General features: G+C 50.2%; 1 protein-coding gene across 1 annotated transcript in view; it reads left to right on the top strand.

Moving 5' to 3' along the window:
- Positions 1-305: 305 nt before the first annotated feature.
- CAMK1G (calcium/calmodulin dependent protein kinase IG) overlaps positions 306-19,054 on the top strand; it is a 28,586-nt gene continuing 9,837 nt past the window's right edge. The window contains exons 1-4 of the mRNA XM_037136979.2: positions 306-349; positions 10,626-10,746; positions 15,074-15,202; positions 18,084-18,158. Coding sequence (XP_036992874.2) covers positions 10,655-10,746; positions 15,074-15,202; positions 18,084-18,158 — 296 coding nt within the window. The 5' untranslated portion in view covers positions 306-349; positions 10,626-10,654. The remainder of the gene's footprint in view (positions 350-10,625; positions 10,747-15,073; positions 15,203-18,083; positions 18,159-19,054) is intronic.

Genomic DNA, 19,054 nt, shown 5'->3' with positions numbered 1-19,054 from the left:
AGATGCAAGCCACCTAGCTGCTTTTCCTCCCCTTTAAGGCTGCCTGGTTACGGTCCTGGGAAAGAAAACCCCTGCAGTCCTCCCCTTTAATCCAGTTTATTGTTAAAGCACCGGAGCAGCGAATCCTCACAGACCTGTAGGAGCTGGAGTGGGAGCACCAGGAGCACGAATTCTTTCTGAGTCCCTGGGTAAGATGAACCTGCTTCTTTTCTTGATTTTAGGAGGTTTCCCTGCTTGGTGGCAGGCAGGCAGCTCCTAGAGAGTGGGTCTGAAGAGCCACTTTCGTGAGCAAGTTGGGTGTTTATTTCAGCCTCAGTTCCAGGCTTGCCTGCTTCTTGTGGTATCAAGGGTAAGTTGTAGCTGCCTTGGAAAAATCAGTCTGAATGGGGGGCCTGGTAGGGCCTCCCTGGGGGGCCATCAGTTCAGGGGTGGCTTGAGTGGGAACCTTTGGCACTGCTGGGCAGGGAACAAGGAGCCACATCTCTGCCCCTCCTGCAATGCCCGCCTGCAGGCTGCCTCCCAGGGACAATGGTCAGGGCGCTGTGCCTGGGAGGGGTGGTCCATCTCCAGGGTGTCAGGACCTTCCGCGTGCCTCTGCCTTGGGCTCAGCCTTCCTCTCTTAACCCCTCTGACCCCATCTGTCAAACCAGGCAATGCCCATTCTGCCCACCTGCCTGGGCTGTGGTGAGCATCAGGACAGCCAGTGGGCAAAAAGGAGGTTAGTAAACAGCCTGTGGCTCTGCAAACCAGAGGGAGGTGAAACGGTCCGAGTCCCCCTGGCAGGGTCCAGGGACAGGCTCCAGCTCTGCGTCCCTGGCTGTGTTCGGATGTAGAACTCAGCTGCCGGGAGCGAGTCGGTCACAAGACCACTCCTCTATCTTCCCCAGGGGTGTGTCCATCTCCCTCCTGCCTTTAAACTTCCCTAGTTCACTTCTCAGGTAAAGATGCTAAAAGGAAGTCTGGATTCACCACCACCACCACCCCCATGCATGCTGTCCCTTCTCTCCACGTAACTTTGACGCACAAACCTTAACCCTGAGGCTCCCAGAGGCTCTGCCAGGGCTCTCGCTGGTCTGGCTGCAGTGCATGGCTGGCTGGCTACTTGCTCTGGAGCCAGACAAACTGATCATGAGGAAAATCAGTGAGAAGTGTCAAGAAAGTCCAGAAGGTTCCGTCTTGGGTAAGGAGATGATCTCTTCCAGGTCAGAGGCTGGAGACAGAGCCCGGCCCCTGGTGGTCCTACTGACCCAGGCTAACCGGGGCCAAAGATGAGACCCAATAGGCCATAGCACAAAGTGCTTAGTAATACCAGATTTGGGGGCCACACGTCATAGTTGATAATGTGCTTTTTCTTAATCATCTTTAGGACAGGTCCGCCGGGCAGGTGAAGCAAGTAGTGTATGTCCTTTAGCACAGATGAGACCACTGAGACTCAAAAGGTTAACCGGTTTGCCGGGGGGTTGCAGAGCTGGGGACTGGCCGTGTCCACTCGATGGTAGTAACATTGGAACCCAGATCTTCTGGCACAATCTGTGACCTTTCCACGACACTGCAGACAGCTACCATGCATGTGTGGGGAGGGGGCATGGTATTAAGAAGGCACTCTTTAGAAAGAGGAGGCAAAACTTTGAGAAGAAGGCCCACGTTAGACTGAGAAAAGGTTTGGGCTGGATCAGGGCGGGGGAGGGGAGGGGAGGCTCTGGCAATGCACGGGTTGGGCCCCAGCGTCGTTGCTGAGACATCTGAGTGTTCCTGGGACTCAGCCTTTTTAGCTCATCCAAGCCGTGCTTTGGGGTGGGAGAGTGCGCAGGGACAGGGAAGCGGTCAGGTGTTGGGACTGCACAAAAGCATCCTGGGGACGAGGGCAAGGTAGGTGAAACCCAACAAGCATCACCAGGAAAGAGGCAACAGGTTGCATGGTAGGGGGCCAGGAGACTGCCATTGGCTTCTGACGGAGTGTCATTGGCCATCTGCTTTATTTGGGGTATTTTGCTTCACATGTCTACCCTCCAGATCCCATCTATAAAATGAGGTTAGTGATACCCACCTTGCAAGGCGGTAAGCAGGTATTAAAGGAGATAATGCAGGTGAGGTGCCTGGCACAGGGCCCCACCCAGGCGATCGGTCCGGGAGGGGCGGGCCTGGAGCGATGTTGCTGGGATTGGAAACAATCCCCTCTAAGAGGAGAGTGCCTCCCTCGCTTCCTCGCCCGCATTCTAGAACGCACTCGGCCATAAATACATTGCAACACGGAGTGCCTGCTGCCTGCGAGGGATGGGGCCCAGCCGCTGCCTGCCAGGGCCCGTGGAGTGAATGAGCTGCAGGATGAATGGGAGAGAGAGGAGGGGCCCCGGAGTGTGCGGAGCGGCGCGGCCGCGCTACAACTGCAGGCGCGCCGCTGCGGTCCGTGGTAAGGGGGCTGGGGTTGGGGCTGGGCGGCTGCCAAAATGAGCGCAAGTCCGCAGGGGGCCAGCGGGCTGCAGGGACTGTCGACCCCGCTGCCCTCGGAGAGAAGGCACGTAACGCTGAGCCTCTTGCCGCTGCGGCCCTGAGCTCAGCCAGGGCTGCCTTCGGCGCTCCTCTGCAGGTGGAGACCCCTCCTCTCACCTTCCGGAAGGAAGGCGGGCAGCACCCGGCTGGGGCGGGTCGTAGCAATCTGCCCCACACACCTGTCGGAGGAGGCGCCCGTTGCCTGGGAGTTAAGCTCAAAAGCAACGTGTGGCAGACACACAGTCAAAACTGTTATCCTTGAAAACTCCTTCGAAAGGGGTCCGGGTGTACATGAACATATTGGCCCTGAAAAAAAAAAGGCACCAGCAGCGTTTCCTACAGTGTCGCACCAGGTCTGTGTTTCCTTGGTGGCCTACCAGATGAAGCAGCTGGTTTGCATGGTCGGGCCGTGATGTATGAGAATTTATATGTCTTTAAACACTTTAGAGTTATGGTGAGAAGAGATGCTCACACTGCGAGAAGCATGAGGGAGCTGAGACCCGCCGAGGGAGTAACGCGTTCACAGAGGTCCCGCGCTCACCCCGATCTAAACTGTTACTTGTTTCCCTCTCTCCCTGGTGCACGGTGCTTGTTCATGTGCCTGTAGCGTGGGCCCTCTGCATAGCACTGTAGCGGCTGCAGAGTGTGTATATGCCCTCTGATGTACTAGACGCCCACAGAAATGCTAAGAAATAAAGACCACTGTTTCCATTCAGCAGATGAGGAAGCTGAGGCCCACTGTGGTTACAAGCACATTAAGAATAAGCAGCAGTCTCTGCTCTCTCCAGTGACGCCTCTGTGTTGGCCCCTCAGAAACCAAGGCAAGCCCTAGAGAAGGTTCCTCGTTTCCTAAATGAGGGACTCACCATTAAGCTTAAGCAGTACGTGAAAGCTGGCTTGTCACTGCAGCAGGAGGAATTTAGTTAAACTTAAATATGGATTGAGCCTGAAATAAACTGCAGGAGGCAACTGAGAAATGTCCTTCCTCGGGGATTTTATGAGCAGAAACTGTCAAGCAGAGTTGGTCTTTGAGATGCGGGACTAGTGGAAGGGCCGTGGGGTGGGGTCCATGTTGCTTAGAAGTTCTGTCCAGCCAGAAGTCTCCAGGAGGCTTTGGGGTCCAGGCCTGGGCTCTGGCCAGCTTGAATTGCAGCCCATGAATTGGAAACAGGTTCTGACAGCACACACAGACCCAGCCACGTGCCTGGGCCTCCGTGCGGAGAGCAGGGCTGTGCATGATGGCTGCAGGCTGCTGGAAAATTCATATATTGCTGAAACAAGTGAAGACTCACAGAGCATCAGAGATGGCCTCGTCCCAGTTTGCCAAAGTGAGCTCCGAGCAATCCCAGTTTCCCCTGGGTGCTAGTAGGTGTTACTAGGAAAAAGGAAAGAGTTCTATAATGGAATGCATTTGGGGAATGCCAAGGTTATAGAGCCTTAAGCAGGTGTCTTTACTAGTCCACAGAATCTTTAATATGCTAATGTGATCGTTAAAGACACCTGCTGAAGGGGCAACAAATCCACTTGGTTCAGAATCTCCTGGAACTAATATTCTAAAAAACAAACCTCAGAGAAACTTAATCTAACCTTTTTTCATAGAGAGGTGGGAGCCCAGAGACACACAGTCATCTGCCTGAGGCTGCACAGCTCCTCCATGCCAAGAAGCCAAGGCAGGAGCCAGCACCTAAATTCTTTCTTGTGTGCTTCTCAATCCAGAGAACCATGGAAGGCCCAGTACAGGCCCGAGTCCAGAAAACCGGGGGGGGGGGGGCAGGCAAGAAAATGTCCCAGCTTTAGCCTTTCAGCCCCTTTATAACCAAGTGATTTGTATACTGCCACGACTCCTGTGCCCCAGCCTGGAGACAGACAGCACATTCTCGTGACAGATGATCCAATGGAGAACCTCCCTCTGGAGACCCACAGGCCTTTCTGAGTCATGCTCCAAAGACACGGAAACTGTGGAAGCACAAAGCAGTCTTAGGGAGGCCTGACTCGTCTCAGATGAGTAAAAGGGCCACCCACACATGGTCCCTCGGGAAGGCTGTCAGCCCTGCTCACTGTGCCCCAAGTGAGAGCGCTGGCAAAGTCAGGCTGCCTCTTCCTGCAGGTGGAGTTGAGAGCTGTCACCTGTGGGTTGAAGGCTGCAGAGGCACCACTCAAAGATTCTCTCCTTCCCTGTCCCCATCTCTCTGGTTTGTTAGTGTCCAGTTTAGGAACTGTACAGTGGCTTTGGAAAATGCATTGCATTGCATTAAATTGAATGCTTAGGGATTAAAACCTGGTGCTCCCAAGACTCTGGGACATCTTGTCAGGAGGGGTGACACTCTTAAGCAATTAGCCCAGATCGTAGAGTTAATAAGCCTCTCAGAGCAGAGTCCTCAGCTGCTGTGACTCAGAACAGGAAGCTTGCTAAGGAGGTTATAGGGAGGGTCCAGGGCAGTGTGGGGTCATGAGGTAGCCTGGCACCTTCAGGGTATGGTGATGACAACGAGGAGGCCACTGAAGACAAACCTCATCTGCCTTACAGTTCCATCTGGGGCTAGTGCTGCTGCTGTGACCAAATGGAGCCTGGGAAGGAGAGAAGGACAGGGAGGACCCGTGGAAGAAGCATGTGAAGGACACCTGCCTCCTGGGCTCACAGCCCAAGATCTCTCAGCAGCGCCTCATAAGTAGCCAGGCTGGATGCACAGCGGTCACACAGCCTGTTCCCAGAAGCTCAGACAGGGCTGTACTCAGAGGCGGGGTCCACCACAAGGCTGTGTATCCTGCCCTCCAGGAAGAACTTTTCCCTCTGTAGTCTCCTCCTGGCCATGAAACTTTTCCCCGAGAGATCAGAAGACCATTCAAAAAAATGTGCCTGCGCACTACTAGCAAGAGCCAGGCACTGAGCTAGACCCAAGGGAGACAAGGAGATGGACCAGGTCTTTGTCCATATGGAGTCGCTTTTTAGTGAGGAGATGACCTCAAGCAAACAAGCAGGGGAATTGTGGATTGTCAGATCCAGAATTGTGTTATGGAAGACGGGCTCAGGCTCATATTACAGAGTAACTTCATGGGGGAGGGAGGTGACTCCAGATAGCATGGTCAGGGGAGGCCTCTTCAAGTGTCCCAGGGAAGTTCTGCTGACCAAGAACTGGACCTCAAGGCTGCCTCAGGCCCTGCATTATCTGTCCCAGAAGTGAGGAAGGTGGCAAAGAAGGCAAGTCGATTTTGCCCTCTCTGCTGCTAAAGGGGAGGTCCTACTTCTGCCCTTCCCAGGGTGCAGGGCTTCTTGCTGCTGTTTTTCTAGAGCATCATCAAGACTGCACCCCCTACCCCACACCCTTCAGTACCCATCTTAAGTCCAATTCCTCGGCAAAGCCACCCCTGATAGAGCCTCCCTCCCACCCTGCAGGGCTCTCCTCCTCCTTCATTCATTTAACAAACACAGGCTGGACCCTTGTATGTCCCAGGCTCGGTACCAGGCATTAGAGATCCCAAGATGAGGAACCATGGCCCCTGACCTTTAAGCACTCACTTTCTAGGGAGGGAAACCCACACATAAGCAACCAACCTACAGTTGACCTCTGAACCATTTTGATCCTGACCGGACTTGGTCATTCATTAGCCAACTCCCATCAACTGGTCTGTGTCCTTAGTTATTCATTTACATACCTCTGCTTGGTCTTTCCACCTGGACTGTAGGCACTTTGCAGGGTAGCCCCATATCATAAAAATGTCTGTATTTAGTCCAGTGTGTATACAGGAGGTACTCAATACATGCATGTTGAATGAAGGAGTGTTACCTCCATGATTCAAAGACAGTCCCATGCAATGAGGTCATTTCCTTTGCCGGGAGCCATTTTGCAGAATATCGTCGAGGGTCCAGCCCTGGAGAGGAGTGAGGGGCCTGAACTAGCCCCAGACGCCAGCATCCATGCCGTTTCCTGAGCTGCATGTGGGAAATCAACTCTAAATCTCAGAGAATCTACAGTGGCTGTGGTAGGGCTTGGAAGCCCAATAGAAATTATTGGCAGAGACAGAGGGTGGTGGGGAGCACTTTGGAAACAAATGAGAGCAATACTGGAGCTCCCACCTTTGCAGAATTTGTTTTCCTCTGAAGGGCCTTGAGGTTTCTCTGAGGTGGACCAGGGGTGGGGATGAAGCAGGGGTTCAGATTTGGCCCCAGACATTTCCACGTAGCTCTGAGGATAAAACTGAATTGTTAGGATGGAGTGTATGGGAGGAGGGGTGGGCGGGAAAGATGTTTTCTTATAGCTTAGCTTCGGCTAAGAATACTATGTTTTTAAGCTATTTAAGAGGGATGGGGAAGAAGGAACAGAGAGTACAGATCACTAATGAGGTGGTGATGCCTCATGGAGAGCGAGTAGGCCGTCATTCCACGGCGCTCCACAAGGGGGTGATGACCACCCAGCCAAAGGCTGGAGCTGGAAAGGCGTCTTTTGACAGACTCTCTACCTGGAAAAGCAGCGTCTGCAGCCCTGTTCCGTGGAAGGGGAGAGAGACAAAGGAGACGCACAAACCGACCCCGTGGGTTCAGTTCCTTTCAGTGCCCACCTCTTCGCCTCACATTCTTTGTGACTTCTCAGCCACAGTGTATCTACACAGTAAGAAGCATTTTCATCCTAGCTTAGATGCCAACCACTCTGATAAGTGGAAGCTGCCAGATTTGGGGCTAAAAATCTGCAGAATGGTATCCAGCTAAAGATAGCCCTCTACGGTAATATTTCATCTTTCTCTAAGCAGTCTCTGCCAGTCAGGGTCCATTCGTCTCCACCTTGCAGACTCTGGCCGACAGAGTCCAGGGCAAGTCCTCCTCTGGCCAGTTCTGTAGTCCCCCTGGGCTGCCACCCTGCCAAAAGGAGCAAATTAACAAAAATGCCTGATGTCACCAGCACAAGCCACCAGATCTATACTCAGCTGTATCAAATGTGTTTTTCATAAATATATAGCCAGGTTGCAAATTTACAGACAATACTAAAATATGCAAAGAAAATGCAGATTCTTTATTTCCTATAAAATTTCACCCTGCTAGGCAGCAAAAAAAATGGGAAACTTTACATTTGAATTTTTCCATTATAACATCTCAGGTTTAATCAAGAGCCTCATTTAGCCCTTTATAAAGTGTCTTTCAGGAAAACACAACCTTGAGATGACCTTTCCTCCTCCTGTTCTAGTTCAAGAAGCCATTTCATGTTATGAGGTACTTGACCTGGCTTCAGTGTGGGAGAGGGAGGCATCAGACCTACCAGGGACCTTAAATCCTAGTCATCTGGGATCTCATCAGACACTGAGTATTGAGTGACCTCTGAGCTGTGACCAGTGCCATCTGGCCTGTGGGATGTCATGCTGACACCCTCCACAGAAGGCTCTGATCCCAGCCTTTTGCTTCCATCTGAGAACTCCTTGATTGTGGTCACCTCTTTATCTAGGCCCCAGGTGGCATTCCCTCTAGTAGCAACATTTCCCCTCACCAGGGCCACGGGCAGAAGAGGGAAGCTGATAAATGTTAACGTCTGGCTCTTGGAGGGCAGGGGGAGAAGTGAGGAAAATCCCAGTTGTAGTATTCACCTGTTTCCCACCTCAGCCAATTGTACATCAACAACACAAGGCCACTGAGTGTGGAGCCCACAAGAGATGTGCACAGTCAGCTCTCATGCATGAGCTGGTACAGGCTGGCTCCGGCCCCCCCCATAGGCCCTGGGGAACTTCTGCAGGTCATGCAACCCCGTCTCACTCAGTGATCTCCCCCCCAGGCCTGCCTCATCATTACTTTCTGTCCTCTTAGATGTGGCCACAGCCAGAGTTCCCCCTAAGTTACGGACTCCCACCAGCCAGGGCCTGAAAGCCCACCCTTCCATTCCCGGATAGATGTGTGCTTCTGACAGCTACACCATCTGCCTCCTCATCTCCTTCCCAGGATCCACCTGGACCAAAAGTGTCCGTCTTTCCAAACCTGTGACCTCATCTGTGTCACATTGTCCTTGTTCCCAGGGTCTAATATTCAGTTATGTCTTCATGACAGGAGAGATTTCCTTCTGTAGTATAGACCCTATTTGATGGCGTGAGTCCTCCAGAAGAGAATTACCAGGGAATGACAAACATCAACTTAATATCCCCAAATACTCTCTCTGTCACAGCCGTTTAATACACATGACACAATATGCTCAGTCTGTGCACTCAGTTTCCTTTCCTCTTCTTCACAACCTGAAGGCCTTCGTCCCCACGTAGCAGATGAGTTAATGGGCTCAGAGAGGTTACCAACCTGCTTAAGGCAATTTAACTAGTGACTAGTGGAGGTAGGGCTTGAACTCAAGTTCACCTCTAAACGTATGTTCTTTGTGTAATGCTAAATTTGGAGGCGCAAACTGTCTCTTTGTTCTAAAGCTATGAGAAGACCCTGTGGATTATATTGGCACATTTTTTAATGGGGAAGGAGAAGTATTGCCTAAGACATACGGCCATCAGACAGACTTTCCTCCCTCTCTGTCAGGTCCAACAAGTTTGCGGGAGAAGGGTACTGGCAAAGGTGTGTCTCACCCACCACCCCCAGAAAGTCAGTGCCCTCTGTCCAGGGGTACCAGGGTAGCTAGGAAACCCAAAGGAACAGAGAGTCCTTCCAACCCACCCAACCACACCCCAAGAGCATGCTTCTCTCTAGTAAACATGGCCTCGTAAAGTACACCTTTACCCCGATATGTTTCTACCGGAAGCACAAGAGTCAGTCTAGATTCCTCTCGCCCCACCATAGACACATCACCTAATATCGTAGAAAATGGGGCCCCCAGAATATATCCTGGGTCCATCCACTTTTCTCCTTCCCTACCACTGTGGTCCAAGCCACTACCATCTTTCTTATAGGTTTCTGCCCGCTTCCTACTCACCGTGGATTGGCTCCTGCCCCCGCCCCTCCATTCTCCATAGAGCAGCCAGAGTGAGCTCTTTAAAACCTCAGTTCCGTGGTCTAATTTAACTCCCTGGCTAAAAATTCTCCAATGTCTCCGAGTCTCACAAAGAAGAAAATCTGATATGTAAGGGAGTCTCTAAGGCCTTCTCAGGTCTGTTCTGGGCCTGCCTCTCCCTGCCCGCCCACCGCACCGCACCATGCAGTGCTCCCTCTGCCCCAGCCACCCTGTCTCTTTAGCTCCCTCAGGCTCTTCTCCCCTGTGGACTTTTGTACTCTGTTCCTTCCGCCAAAATGCTCCTTCACGCATTCTGCACTTGGCTGGTGCCTCCATAAACTGACCTCACCTGAAATATGACCAGCTCAGAGAGTTCTCCCCTGACCTTCATCTAAAGAAGGCCCACCTCGTCTGTCTCCATTTGAAGCCTGGGTTTTGTTCAGGGTCTTCCCACACTTTGTCACTGTGCACAGTAGTTCACTTGCTTGTTGCGTGTCTCCTCGAGCCTGCCAGCCTCAGGAGGGCAGGGCCAGCATCTGTGTTGTCCATTGGAACAGCCAGCACCAGGCACATCTCCATGTCAACCGTTGAATGAATGTGGTAACTCCAGAACTCTGATATCAAAGTTAAGACATGATTCAGTTCAGAGTTTAATGAATAACCATTTTCCCAGTTCTGTGCTAGATGTTGGGAGTTACAGAGGAAACACAATGCTCATTCATCTAGTGTCCATTCGTTTAATCCGTAGCAGGTAGGAGAGAGGTGGAACAAGGAATGATTGTGGGTTGGGGGAGGTGGCAGAGGTGGATAATAGAAAAGGAAGTCAGGCTGACTCAGCAATGTGAATAAACACCTTGGGTCCACCTGGCAACACAGGAAATGCCTCGGCTCAGCCCAGGCCCCCTCAGGGTGTATTATCCCATGTTAATCTATACATGTATGTGTTACTGCCCTTAACTGTGTATATACAAAGTAGAGTTTCCGCTGCACGCTAGACTCCAAACTCCTCGAGTGTGTGGCAAGCACAATGGGCATGTAGTAGACACTCATTAAAATTGTCATAGTGATTTACAAAGCAAGTGGTAAGAATAGTCTTATTTTTGTCAAATATCCAGATTTTACTCTTCAGCCTTCTAGTCGTTCCCTGAAGGATGTCTTTTCAATTCTTTTTATAACTTATCTCATTGTATATGAAAAATTAGCTGATCAGACCCTTTCTTCCCCTCCTCAAAGCATCCTCAGAAGCTTCAACTCTGGAGGCGATGGGCCGAAAGGAAGACGAGGACTGCAGCTCCTGGAAGAAGCAGACCACCAACATCAGGAAAACCTTCATCTTCATGGAAGTGCTGGGATCGTGAGTGCGGGGCTGGGAGAAGAGGAGTGGCCGGGCACCTCGGGGGCAGTTGGAAAGGCTTGTTCCAGGCCCACAGAGAGGGATGAGTAGGGCCATCATCTCAGCAGCCCCCAGGGACCTGGGAAGGTGGAGGAGGGGCTTGTTGGGGAGGGTAGGGGAAGGTACCTCAGGATAAAACAGAGGACAGTTTGATACACTGGAGCCCTCAGGGAAAATCAGCCCCTCCCCCAGCTTCTACCTTCTGCTCTTCCCCCAGGGACTGCCCCCCTCCCCACCTACTCCCGTAGCTGCCACATCTTGTGAGCTCCTGGTAGGAGGAAAGAGACTTTCTGGCACTTCTGGAGATTCAGTGACCCTAGAACTTTCTGGGGCTTCCCACACCACTTCTTCATTTCCCTGGGCAGTGAAAGGCCAGCCCCACTGTCTACTGTAGGAGGAAGAAAACGTGCTTTGGAGGCTCAGAGAGCTGGTGGATTACACACTCGGATCAGCTCCCCACCCCACCGTCGTCTCTGCTCCGTAGTTAAGTGCTATGTTGGAAAAACAAAGTCACGCTGCAGCCCAAACTCCTTCCAGCCTCCGGGGCGTCTGCGCCGCCCCTTAGCAATAATTGCCCAGTTAGCAGAGCAGAGCTGGCCTGTCTGGAGCTCACACTCAGTGAACTCAGTCCTGCCTCGCCCCCTGGAGGGCACAGCCTCTGACGGCACCACCTCCGGGCCACCAACCCCGTGCCTCGCCTTCCAACCGCAGCCGGTCAGCTAATTAGTCTGGGCTAATTGGGCCAGGGGCCTGGGGAAAGGATGGGCAGTTAGTGGGCTGCCCATTTAAGCAAGCTGTCCCTCTGCCTTGGCTAGGAGGCAGCGGCCTCAGGCAGTGAGGCTGGCCACACTCTCACTGTAGTGAGGACTCAGTCCTGGGAGGAGGCCTCCGGGCCCTCCTTGCACAGGCAAGAGTCTGGCTCTGTGTCACAGAAGGGTCCCAGGCAGGTGCTGGTGAGCAGAGCACTGGCCCTCCATCAACAGCCTTTGCCAAGATGGGGGTGGTTAGGGAGGGGGTATTGGCAAAAGAGAGAAGAACAAGACTCATGAGTGAATCAGAAATGCTTTGCCCAAAACTCAAGAAAAGGGGGGAGAAGGAAGCCTGGATTGGCAGAAGCCTGTTCACCGTCGGCTCAGACTTGTGCTGGAGGACTGTCGGAAGACACAGGCACTGCCATCCTGGAGCCCGGTGATGTCGCACCGCAGCGTCTAAACCCAGGGGGCCACCAGAGCCACCTGGGCGCTTGTCCCTCTGTGAACCGTGAAGATGTTTCAGTAGGAGAAACAGGGAAATAATAGTACAGTCAACACCAACAAACCCACCTCCTAAGTTCAACGGTTGTTAACACTTCACTGTATTTGTTTCACATACGCACACTCACTAGTGTGTTTTTTGTAAACTAGTTGCAAACATCATCACACATCACTTCTGACTCCTTCTGTCTGCATCTCTAGAGATAAAGGCATTTTCTTTTACATCCACAGTATCATCTTCACACTAAAAAATAATAATTTCCTATTATTTTAGCCCGGATATTTTTTTTGAAAAATACAGATTCCTGGCCCCAGGTCTACTGAACTGGGATTTGGGAAGCTAGGACCCAGGAGCCAGGAGTCTGTATTTTAAGTGCTTCCACTAGCTGTACTGTGTCCAGCCCCACACTGATTTGGGGAAACCAAGAGGACCAGCAGGGGCAGGTCCCTGTTGCAGCAGCCAGGGCTAAGGAGAAGCTGCAGAGGATGCGCCAGGATCCCGAGACAAAGCCTCTTCCTTCTAGTGCTCAGCTGCTCTGCAACAACCCACCAGGGAGAATAGGTTTTTGTTAAGTCTGCTTAGACACCACCCACAATTCCAGGGCCCGAGGACAGCTGTAGGGTCACTGGGCCAAGGCAGTCCATCGCAGGAGGTATATCGCCCCAGTTCCAGGCCCCTTCCTTTCACAGACCAGGAAGAGATTTTTCTTTCTGGTCCCTGCCCTCACCCTGCCCCCCAGGATCCCAGCAAGAGTAGAGAGCTATTCAGAGCAGGAAATGCAAACTGAGTTCTGCCGAAGCAATTACTCCTGGCTCTGAAGGCTCTTCCTGTCTTGCCTCCTCCTGACCTGAACAACCTTGACTGCTCAAAACTAGCTCTCTGCTCCGCATCTTGACAGATGGCACAATTAAGTCTCCTAACCGCTCTCCTCTGTCCCCGCCACGCATGGCCCTGACACGCACGCACAGTAGAAAGCAGCCTGAGGCAGAAAAGCAGTGACATTGTTTCAAATTGCCACAACCCGTGCCACTGACATATACCTTGATGTGGGTGGTACCCCAGGAAGACCTTCATTTGATTCCATCCCACAAGAGTGGGTGTCAGCTTTGAAATCAGGGGATTATTCATGTGTAGTTGTAAAGATCAAGGTGAAAGAAGAACTCAAAGTGGATCCTAAAATGTCACAGCTGGGAGGCATCACTGAGCCCACGTGGTTCAACTCCCTCGTTTTCTAGGTGAGGTAAAGTGGAGTCTCACCCCTACTTGCTGGTCTGCACCTCTGTGCTGTTTCTCATGCTGCTTCTCCAGCCCCGTCCGAAACATCACTTTCAATTTTGTTTGTGTTTTTCCCACAGAACTAACGTTCATTCATTCCTTTAAACTGAACTCGAGGTGTTCTCACATCAGACAGCCGTGAAGTGTGTCCTCCGCAGCCATCCCCAGTGGTCACTTCCCACGCGTTAGGACCATCGCCCTTTTCTCTAACCTGGAGGCTGCTGGGAGGTTGTGGGGGGATGTTGGAATAGCTACCACATGAAAATATACGGTGGCTCCAAGGTCAATGGCGCCTGCTGGAACTGCGCAGGGCGCAGCCTGCCCAGCCACAGCAGACGCATGTCCTGAGTCTGCATTTTCTGTGATCTCAGGTCACCTCCACCTTCTGCATGTGCCTCTCTCACACTAGGTTCTAAGCTCACCCCAAACTATCTCCAGTGCCTAACACAGAGGGGTCCTGTCAGCACAACAAGCATTCACTGAACGTTGCATAGTAGTTTCCAATTAAATATTAATTGTTTATTTGCCTGTGTTCCTTACTAGTCTACAGGCACCTTAAGTGCTGAAACGTACTTTTTACCTCTAGCATCTAAGACTCAGTAGGTGCTCAGTAAGTCCTGATGAAAGGAAGGAGTGACCGGATGAATGACGAGACACGCTCCGAAGGCTCTGATTAACTCCATTCCCAGTGCAGCTGGGGAAACAAGAAACTCGGACACAGGAAACACAAGTGTTTTCTAATGCGGATTCTCAAGGTCCTTCCACCAGCAATTGGGCTTCATTCTGGAACCCATGTGGCAGTGAGCATGACTCAGCTGCTTCCTCACTGAAACTTTCCTCTTGTTACTACCAGGTGTCCTCTTTAATGGTATTCAAATAATATTAATAATAATAACACATGTGGTTTAATGGGTGCCAGGAATACTGTTAAGCACTTTTATTAACTCATTTAATCTTGTCAACAACCGTATGAATCAGATACTATTGATATTCACACTTTTCAGATAAAGAAACTGGTTATATAGCAGTTAAGTGACTTGCCACCCAAAAAGCTGAGGTTCTAACGTGGACGATCAGGCTCCAGCGTCCTCCACTAGCTAAGTGCTGCCCTGATGGTCTGGTCTCCAGAGGACCCCCTTCAAACCAAGAAGCCTGTGATTTGGAATCCCACACTGTGCTGCTGTTGGGTTCCACCCTCTGTCTTCAGAAGCCTGCCCAGAGCTGCTGGGTCCTGTCTTCCATTCTCGTAGATGCTACTGAACAAGGGGATAATCAGCCCCCCGCCTCTGATCATTGGTTCAGGGTCATTACCACCAACTACGATGGATACAGGAATCTTTTCTCTCACTGTGTCCAAGCCCTGTGCCCCAGTGAGACCTCCAACTGCCACTCCAGTGTGCCACGCTGTGCCATTCTGAGAGAGGCAAAGTAAATCGACTCTGCAGTGACCTCTCTTCAATGAGTTGGCCAAGTGAAGAAATCTCTCCATAGCAAAGCAGAGTCTCTGGGAGTCCCTCCAAACTAAAGATGCAGGAAGTAGCACCTCCCAGTCCCCAAGTCTGTAGTAGAATTTTTCTCTCCCACATGGTGGATGATAGAAAGGATTGGCATGTCAGATCATCAGGCACCCACAATGACAATGACAATGGAAACTACGTACCAGCCACATCTTCCCTCATTGACCCTTTGGTTCTACTTCCAGCAATGTTCTCTAGCCAGCCTGTACTAATTTTTTATGTCCTGGCATCTTCTTACACAGAGGAGCTTTTTCAGAAGTTTTCCTGGTGAAGCAAAGGATGACTGGGAAGCTCTTCGCCCTGAAGTGCATCAAGAAGTCCCCCGCCTTCCGGGACAGCAGCCTGGAGAACGAGATCGCTGTGCTGAAAAAGTGAGTGGGCCTTGGGGTTGCTGGAGTGGAACTCAGGGTTCCCCACAGTTCCTTCACGGGTCACCTTCCAGAAGGACTGGGGCTGGATTTTTCACACCAAAAGACATGAAAAAGCTTGCTCTCTTTGATTGGGCTAATGGGTCACCTGATTAATCCACTAAGTTTAGCCAGACAGCTGTCTTAGCTGATTTTTTTCCAGTGGACTGACTAGTGAAACAAGTGGTAGCAGAACTGGTTTGTGCACATAGACCAAAGGGTAATTATCTCAAAGGAACAAAAATCAATTGAAAGCCAACCCCTTGAAGAATCAATAATTAAGGAAGAGGCATAAGAGTTGGAAATTAAGCTCAATTTGTTCCAAATCAAATGCAGGGTTAGCACCCCAAGCATCGTGATGGATGCCACACTAACAGATCCTGGTATTTATAGCAGGACTCGTACAACAAATCTTTGTGGGGCGCCTTTGGTGCCAAAAGTGTAGTAGGCATCAGAAGCACAGGGACGAAGCCAACAAAATTCCTTACCCTCAGGCGCTCACATTTTCTGGGCAGATGCAGAAGTACTCATAACAAACTCTATTCCCATTAGATGTCCCCAGCATTCTGCCAGACACCTTCATGTAGAGATATTCAACATTCAACATACCAATCAGCTTCTTTCTATTTCCATACTAACCACATGGAACCATACTAACCATAATGAACCATACTAACCATAATGAACCATACTAACCATAATGAACCATACTAACCATAATGAACCATACTAACAGAAGGCAGAGTTTGAAGGAGATAGGGATTCATTTTGCCTACATGTGTTTTTTTATGAGTATGGATTTTCAAAGAGGAGGGAACTTGAATGAGTGGAATTGTGTGGAGGCAGGAGGGGTGATGCAGAAAGGGAATTCAGACCAAGAATAGGATAAACTTTAATGTAGCATTGTGGCAGTGCAAGGGATGTTGGGGAACAGTCCGTGTTGGAAGCCTCTGACCTCATAGTGAACACTATTCAGGGAAAGGAAATGAAACTAAAGTCGTCAAGTGGGACCTGATTATAAAGGATCTTGGCTGTTATGATAAAGACTGTTGACTTTATTCCATGGGCAAAGGATTTTAAGGGAGGAGTCACATAATCAGATTTATGTTGTAGAGCTGTCCCTCTGAACATGGTGAAGGATGGATTGGAGAATGCCAGCCTAGAGAGTGGGAGACTTTCTCAATAAGCTGGGTGAGGGGTGAGGATACAAGCCAAGTAGTGGCAGTATCATGTGGTGGCAAGAAGACTGGGTTTAGGAAGCATTTTAGACAAAGAAGTGATCGGGTTTGGGATTGATTGGAAAGAGTGTAAGAGAGAAAAGCATTAAAAATGATTCTGAGATTGAGGGATTAAGGGGACAATAATATCACTGTTTGGGATAGAAAACAAAAAGGATGTGTAGGCTTGGAGGAAATAGAAAGAAGCTGCTTGGTATGTTGAATGTTGAATATCTCTACATGAAGGTGTCTGGCAGAATGCTGGGGACATATGTCTGGGCTCCAGGGAAATGAAGGCAGAGAGAGACTCTGGACTCGCTGAAAACAAGGACTGTAGTGATCTTTCTTACCATCACATTGTACCATCAGTCCCTAAAAACACAGAAATAAACAGCTCAATAAACAGTTGTTCAGTGCGTGAACCAGCAACAAATTAATGTTAGCTTTGTCAGCTCGTATGTATGATTGAATCCACCAGGTCACTGCTGTGAGAGGTCTGTATTTTTAGAAATGTCTCAAAGATGATAGTTACTATTAATTGTGTGTCTGCTATTCCCCAGGCACTTACTAAGCCATTGATGTGCATTTCTTTTTTAATCCTGATTTAACCCTATGAGAGAGATGTACTCTGGAGACCAGGGAAGTGAGCCATAGACGATCTGAGTGAGCCAGCCAGTGTTACTCAGTTAATAAATGCCTGAGCTAGATCTGAACTCAGAGCCAACTGACTTAGCACCTAAGTTCTTGTGATACACAACCATGAGTGAAACTTCCTAGAAATTTGCCTCCTAGACAGCCATGCATGGGACTGCTGAGTGGAAGGTCAAGCCTCTCAGCTAATATGATTATTCTACTTGTCTCATCCTCTGAGTAATCCCAGACATGGGTCATCCAGGACAGCTTCTTGACCTCAGAACTACTGACATTTTAAAACAGACAATTCTTGGTTGTATTGGGGGATGTCCTATGCCTTGTAGAATGTTTAGCAGCATTCCTGCCTCTACCCACTAAATGCCTGTAGCATCTCACCCATCCCCAGTCAAGACCATGAAAAATGTCTCTAGGTATTGCTGAATGTCCCCTGAGGGACAACATAGCCCCCTGACGGAGAATCACTGATCTAAGAGGCATTCCATGGAACTGCTTCTCCCACAAATGAGCATGTGCCTTCTCACAATATCCTAGAACAATAATTTTGCAACATTTCCTGCATGGTTACCCATAAGAAGCCTTTCTTCATACAATGTTTCTGAAAGAGACCTGGATACCCACATTGTAGACTAACCTAGTGGCCAGTGTTCCCTCAATGCTCCCTTGGGTCTTTTAACTTTCTCTTTTGATAAAGTGGAAAGAGGTCCCTAAAGCAACAATGGCACATTTGTTCCCTGAAGCAGAAGGATCAATTATCCATTCAAAATGATGGACTAAATACCACCCCAGGGATCTTTTCTCTGGGATTTTTTTGTGACTGCCTATGTTTTTGGAAGGCTTCATAGGGACCCTGACTTCCTAAATATTATCCTCAAAAATTTCTAATAGAAACAAGAGTCCATTTGAGCTGGGTCTGCATACTTTGTCTGGACGACCGAAACAACATGCCTTTCACCATGACCCTTGTTCTCCCCCAGGATCAAGCACGAGAACATCGTGACCCTGGAGGACATCTACGAGAGCTCCACGCACTACTACCTGGTCATGCAGCTGTAAGTGGCAGGTGACCCGCTTCCTCCACAGATGTCCCATGGGGCCACGGAGGCCTAGAGGAAGCTAATTGGTGGCGAGGGAAGGGTAATGATTAAAAGACAAAATCAAGAATCAGTTCAAGAGGATTCGAAATACCAAGAGCCCTTTTAGGTTCAATCTGCCTCTGGGCATGGACATGTGCTGTGTGGACAGAGGGATAAAACCAGGGTTGCTTATCGGTACGTGCCAGTGCAGCGTTACCAATCATTAAAATATTTCCTACCAGTCAGCAAGTAGCTAAGACCCCAATGCACCCGTCCTCCCTCCTGCCCCAGCCCCTGCCCTCGGACTGGCTGGAACTCCCCACGGCCCCGCTATTGAAAGGGTCATGCCTGGCATAGCAGGCGCCTCCCGAACCCTTCTCTGACATTGTGGCTTGAGTGCATTTTGACCAGTCACAGTCATCAAACTGGGTATTAAGAGGCTGGCTATCACTCCAGGGTAAAATCACTATGGGAGTATAAGCCACATGTAGATAGATTTTAATTCAATACAAAGAAAGAGTTTCTCTCAAGGGAGTTGCCAAAGTTAGACACAGGCTGTGGCTGTGAGTGTGTCCAGGTGCAGGGCCAAAATGTCGCCTCATTAGAAAGGCTCCCTGTCACTGTCGCATCCAAAGAAGAGTCCTGCCTGAGAGGGACTGCCATAGGGTTGGTCAGCACTGGCGAGGACTCAGCGTTGGGCTCAGAGACACACTATTTATAAAGTGCACGGAAGCACACACTCACATACACCCATCACTCTGCAGTCACGGCATAGCGGGATACAGCGTTTTTGACTGACAGGCTAATTCCTCAGAAACTGTAATGAGCTAACTTTGGCCTCAGCAGCCTATTAACTGCTGGGTTCACCTGGG

Source organism: Artibeus jamaicensis, unplaced genomic scaffold (assembly GCF_021234435.1).
Source record: "Artibeus jamaicensis isolate MK-2021 breed Jamaican fruit bat unplaced genomic scaffold, CSHL_Jam_final contig_2170, whole genome shotgun sequence".
Classification (NCBI taxonomy): Eukaryota; Metazoa; Chordata; class Mammalia; order Chiroptera; family Phyllostomidae; genus Artibeus; species Artibeus jamaicensis.
Note: the sequence above shows the minus strand (reverse complement) of the source record. Positions and strands in the feature narration are given on the sequence as shown.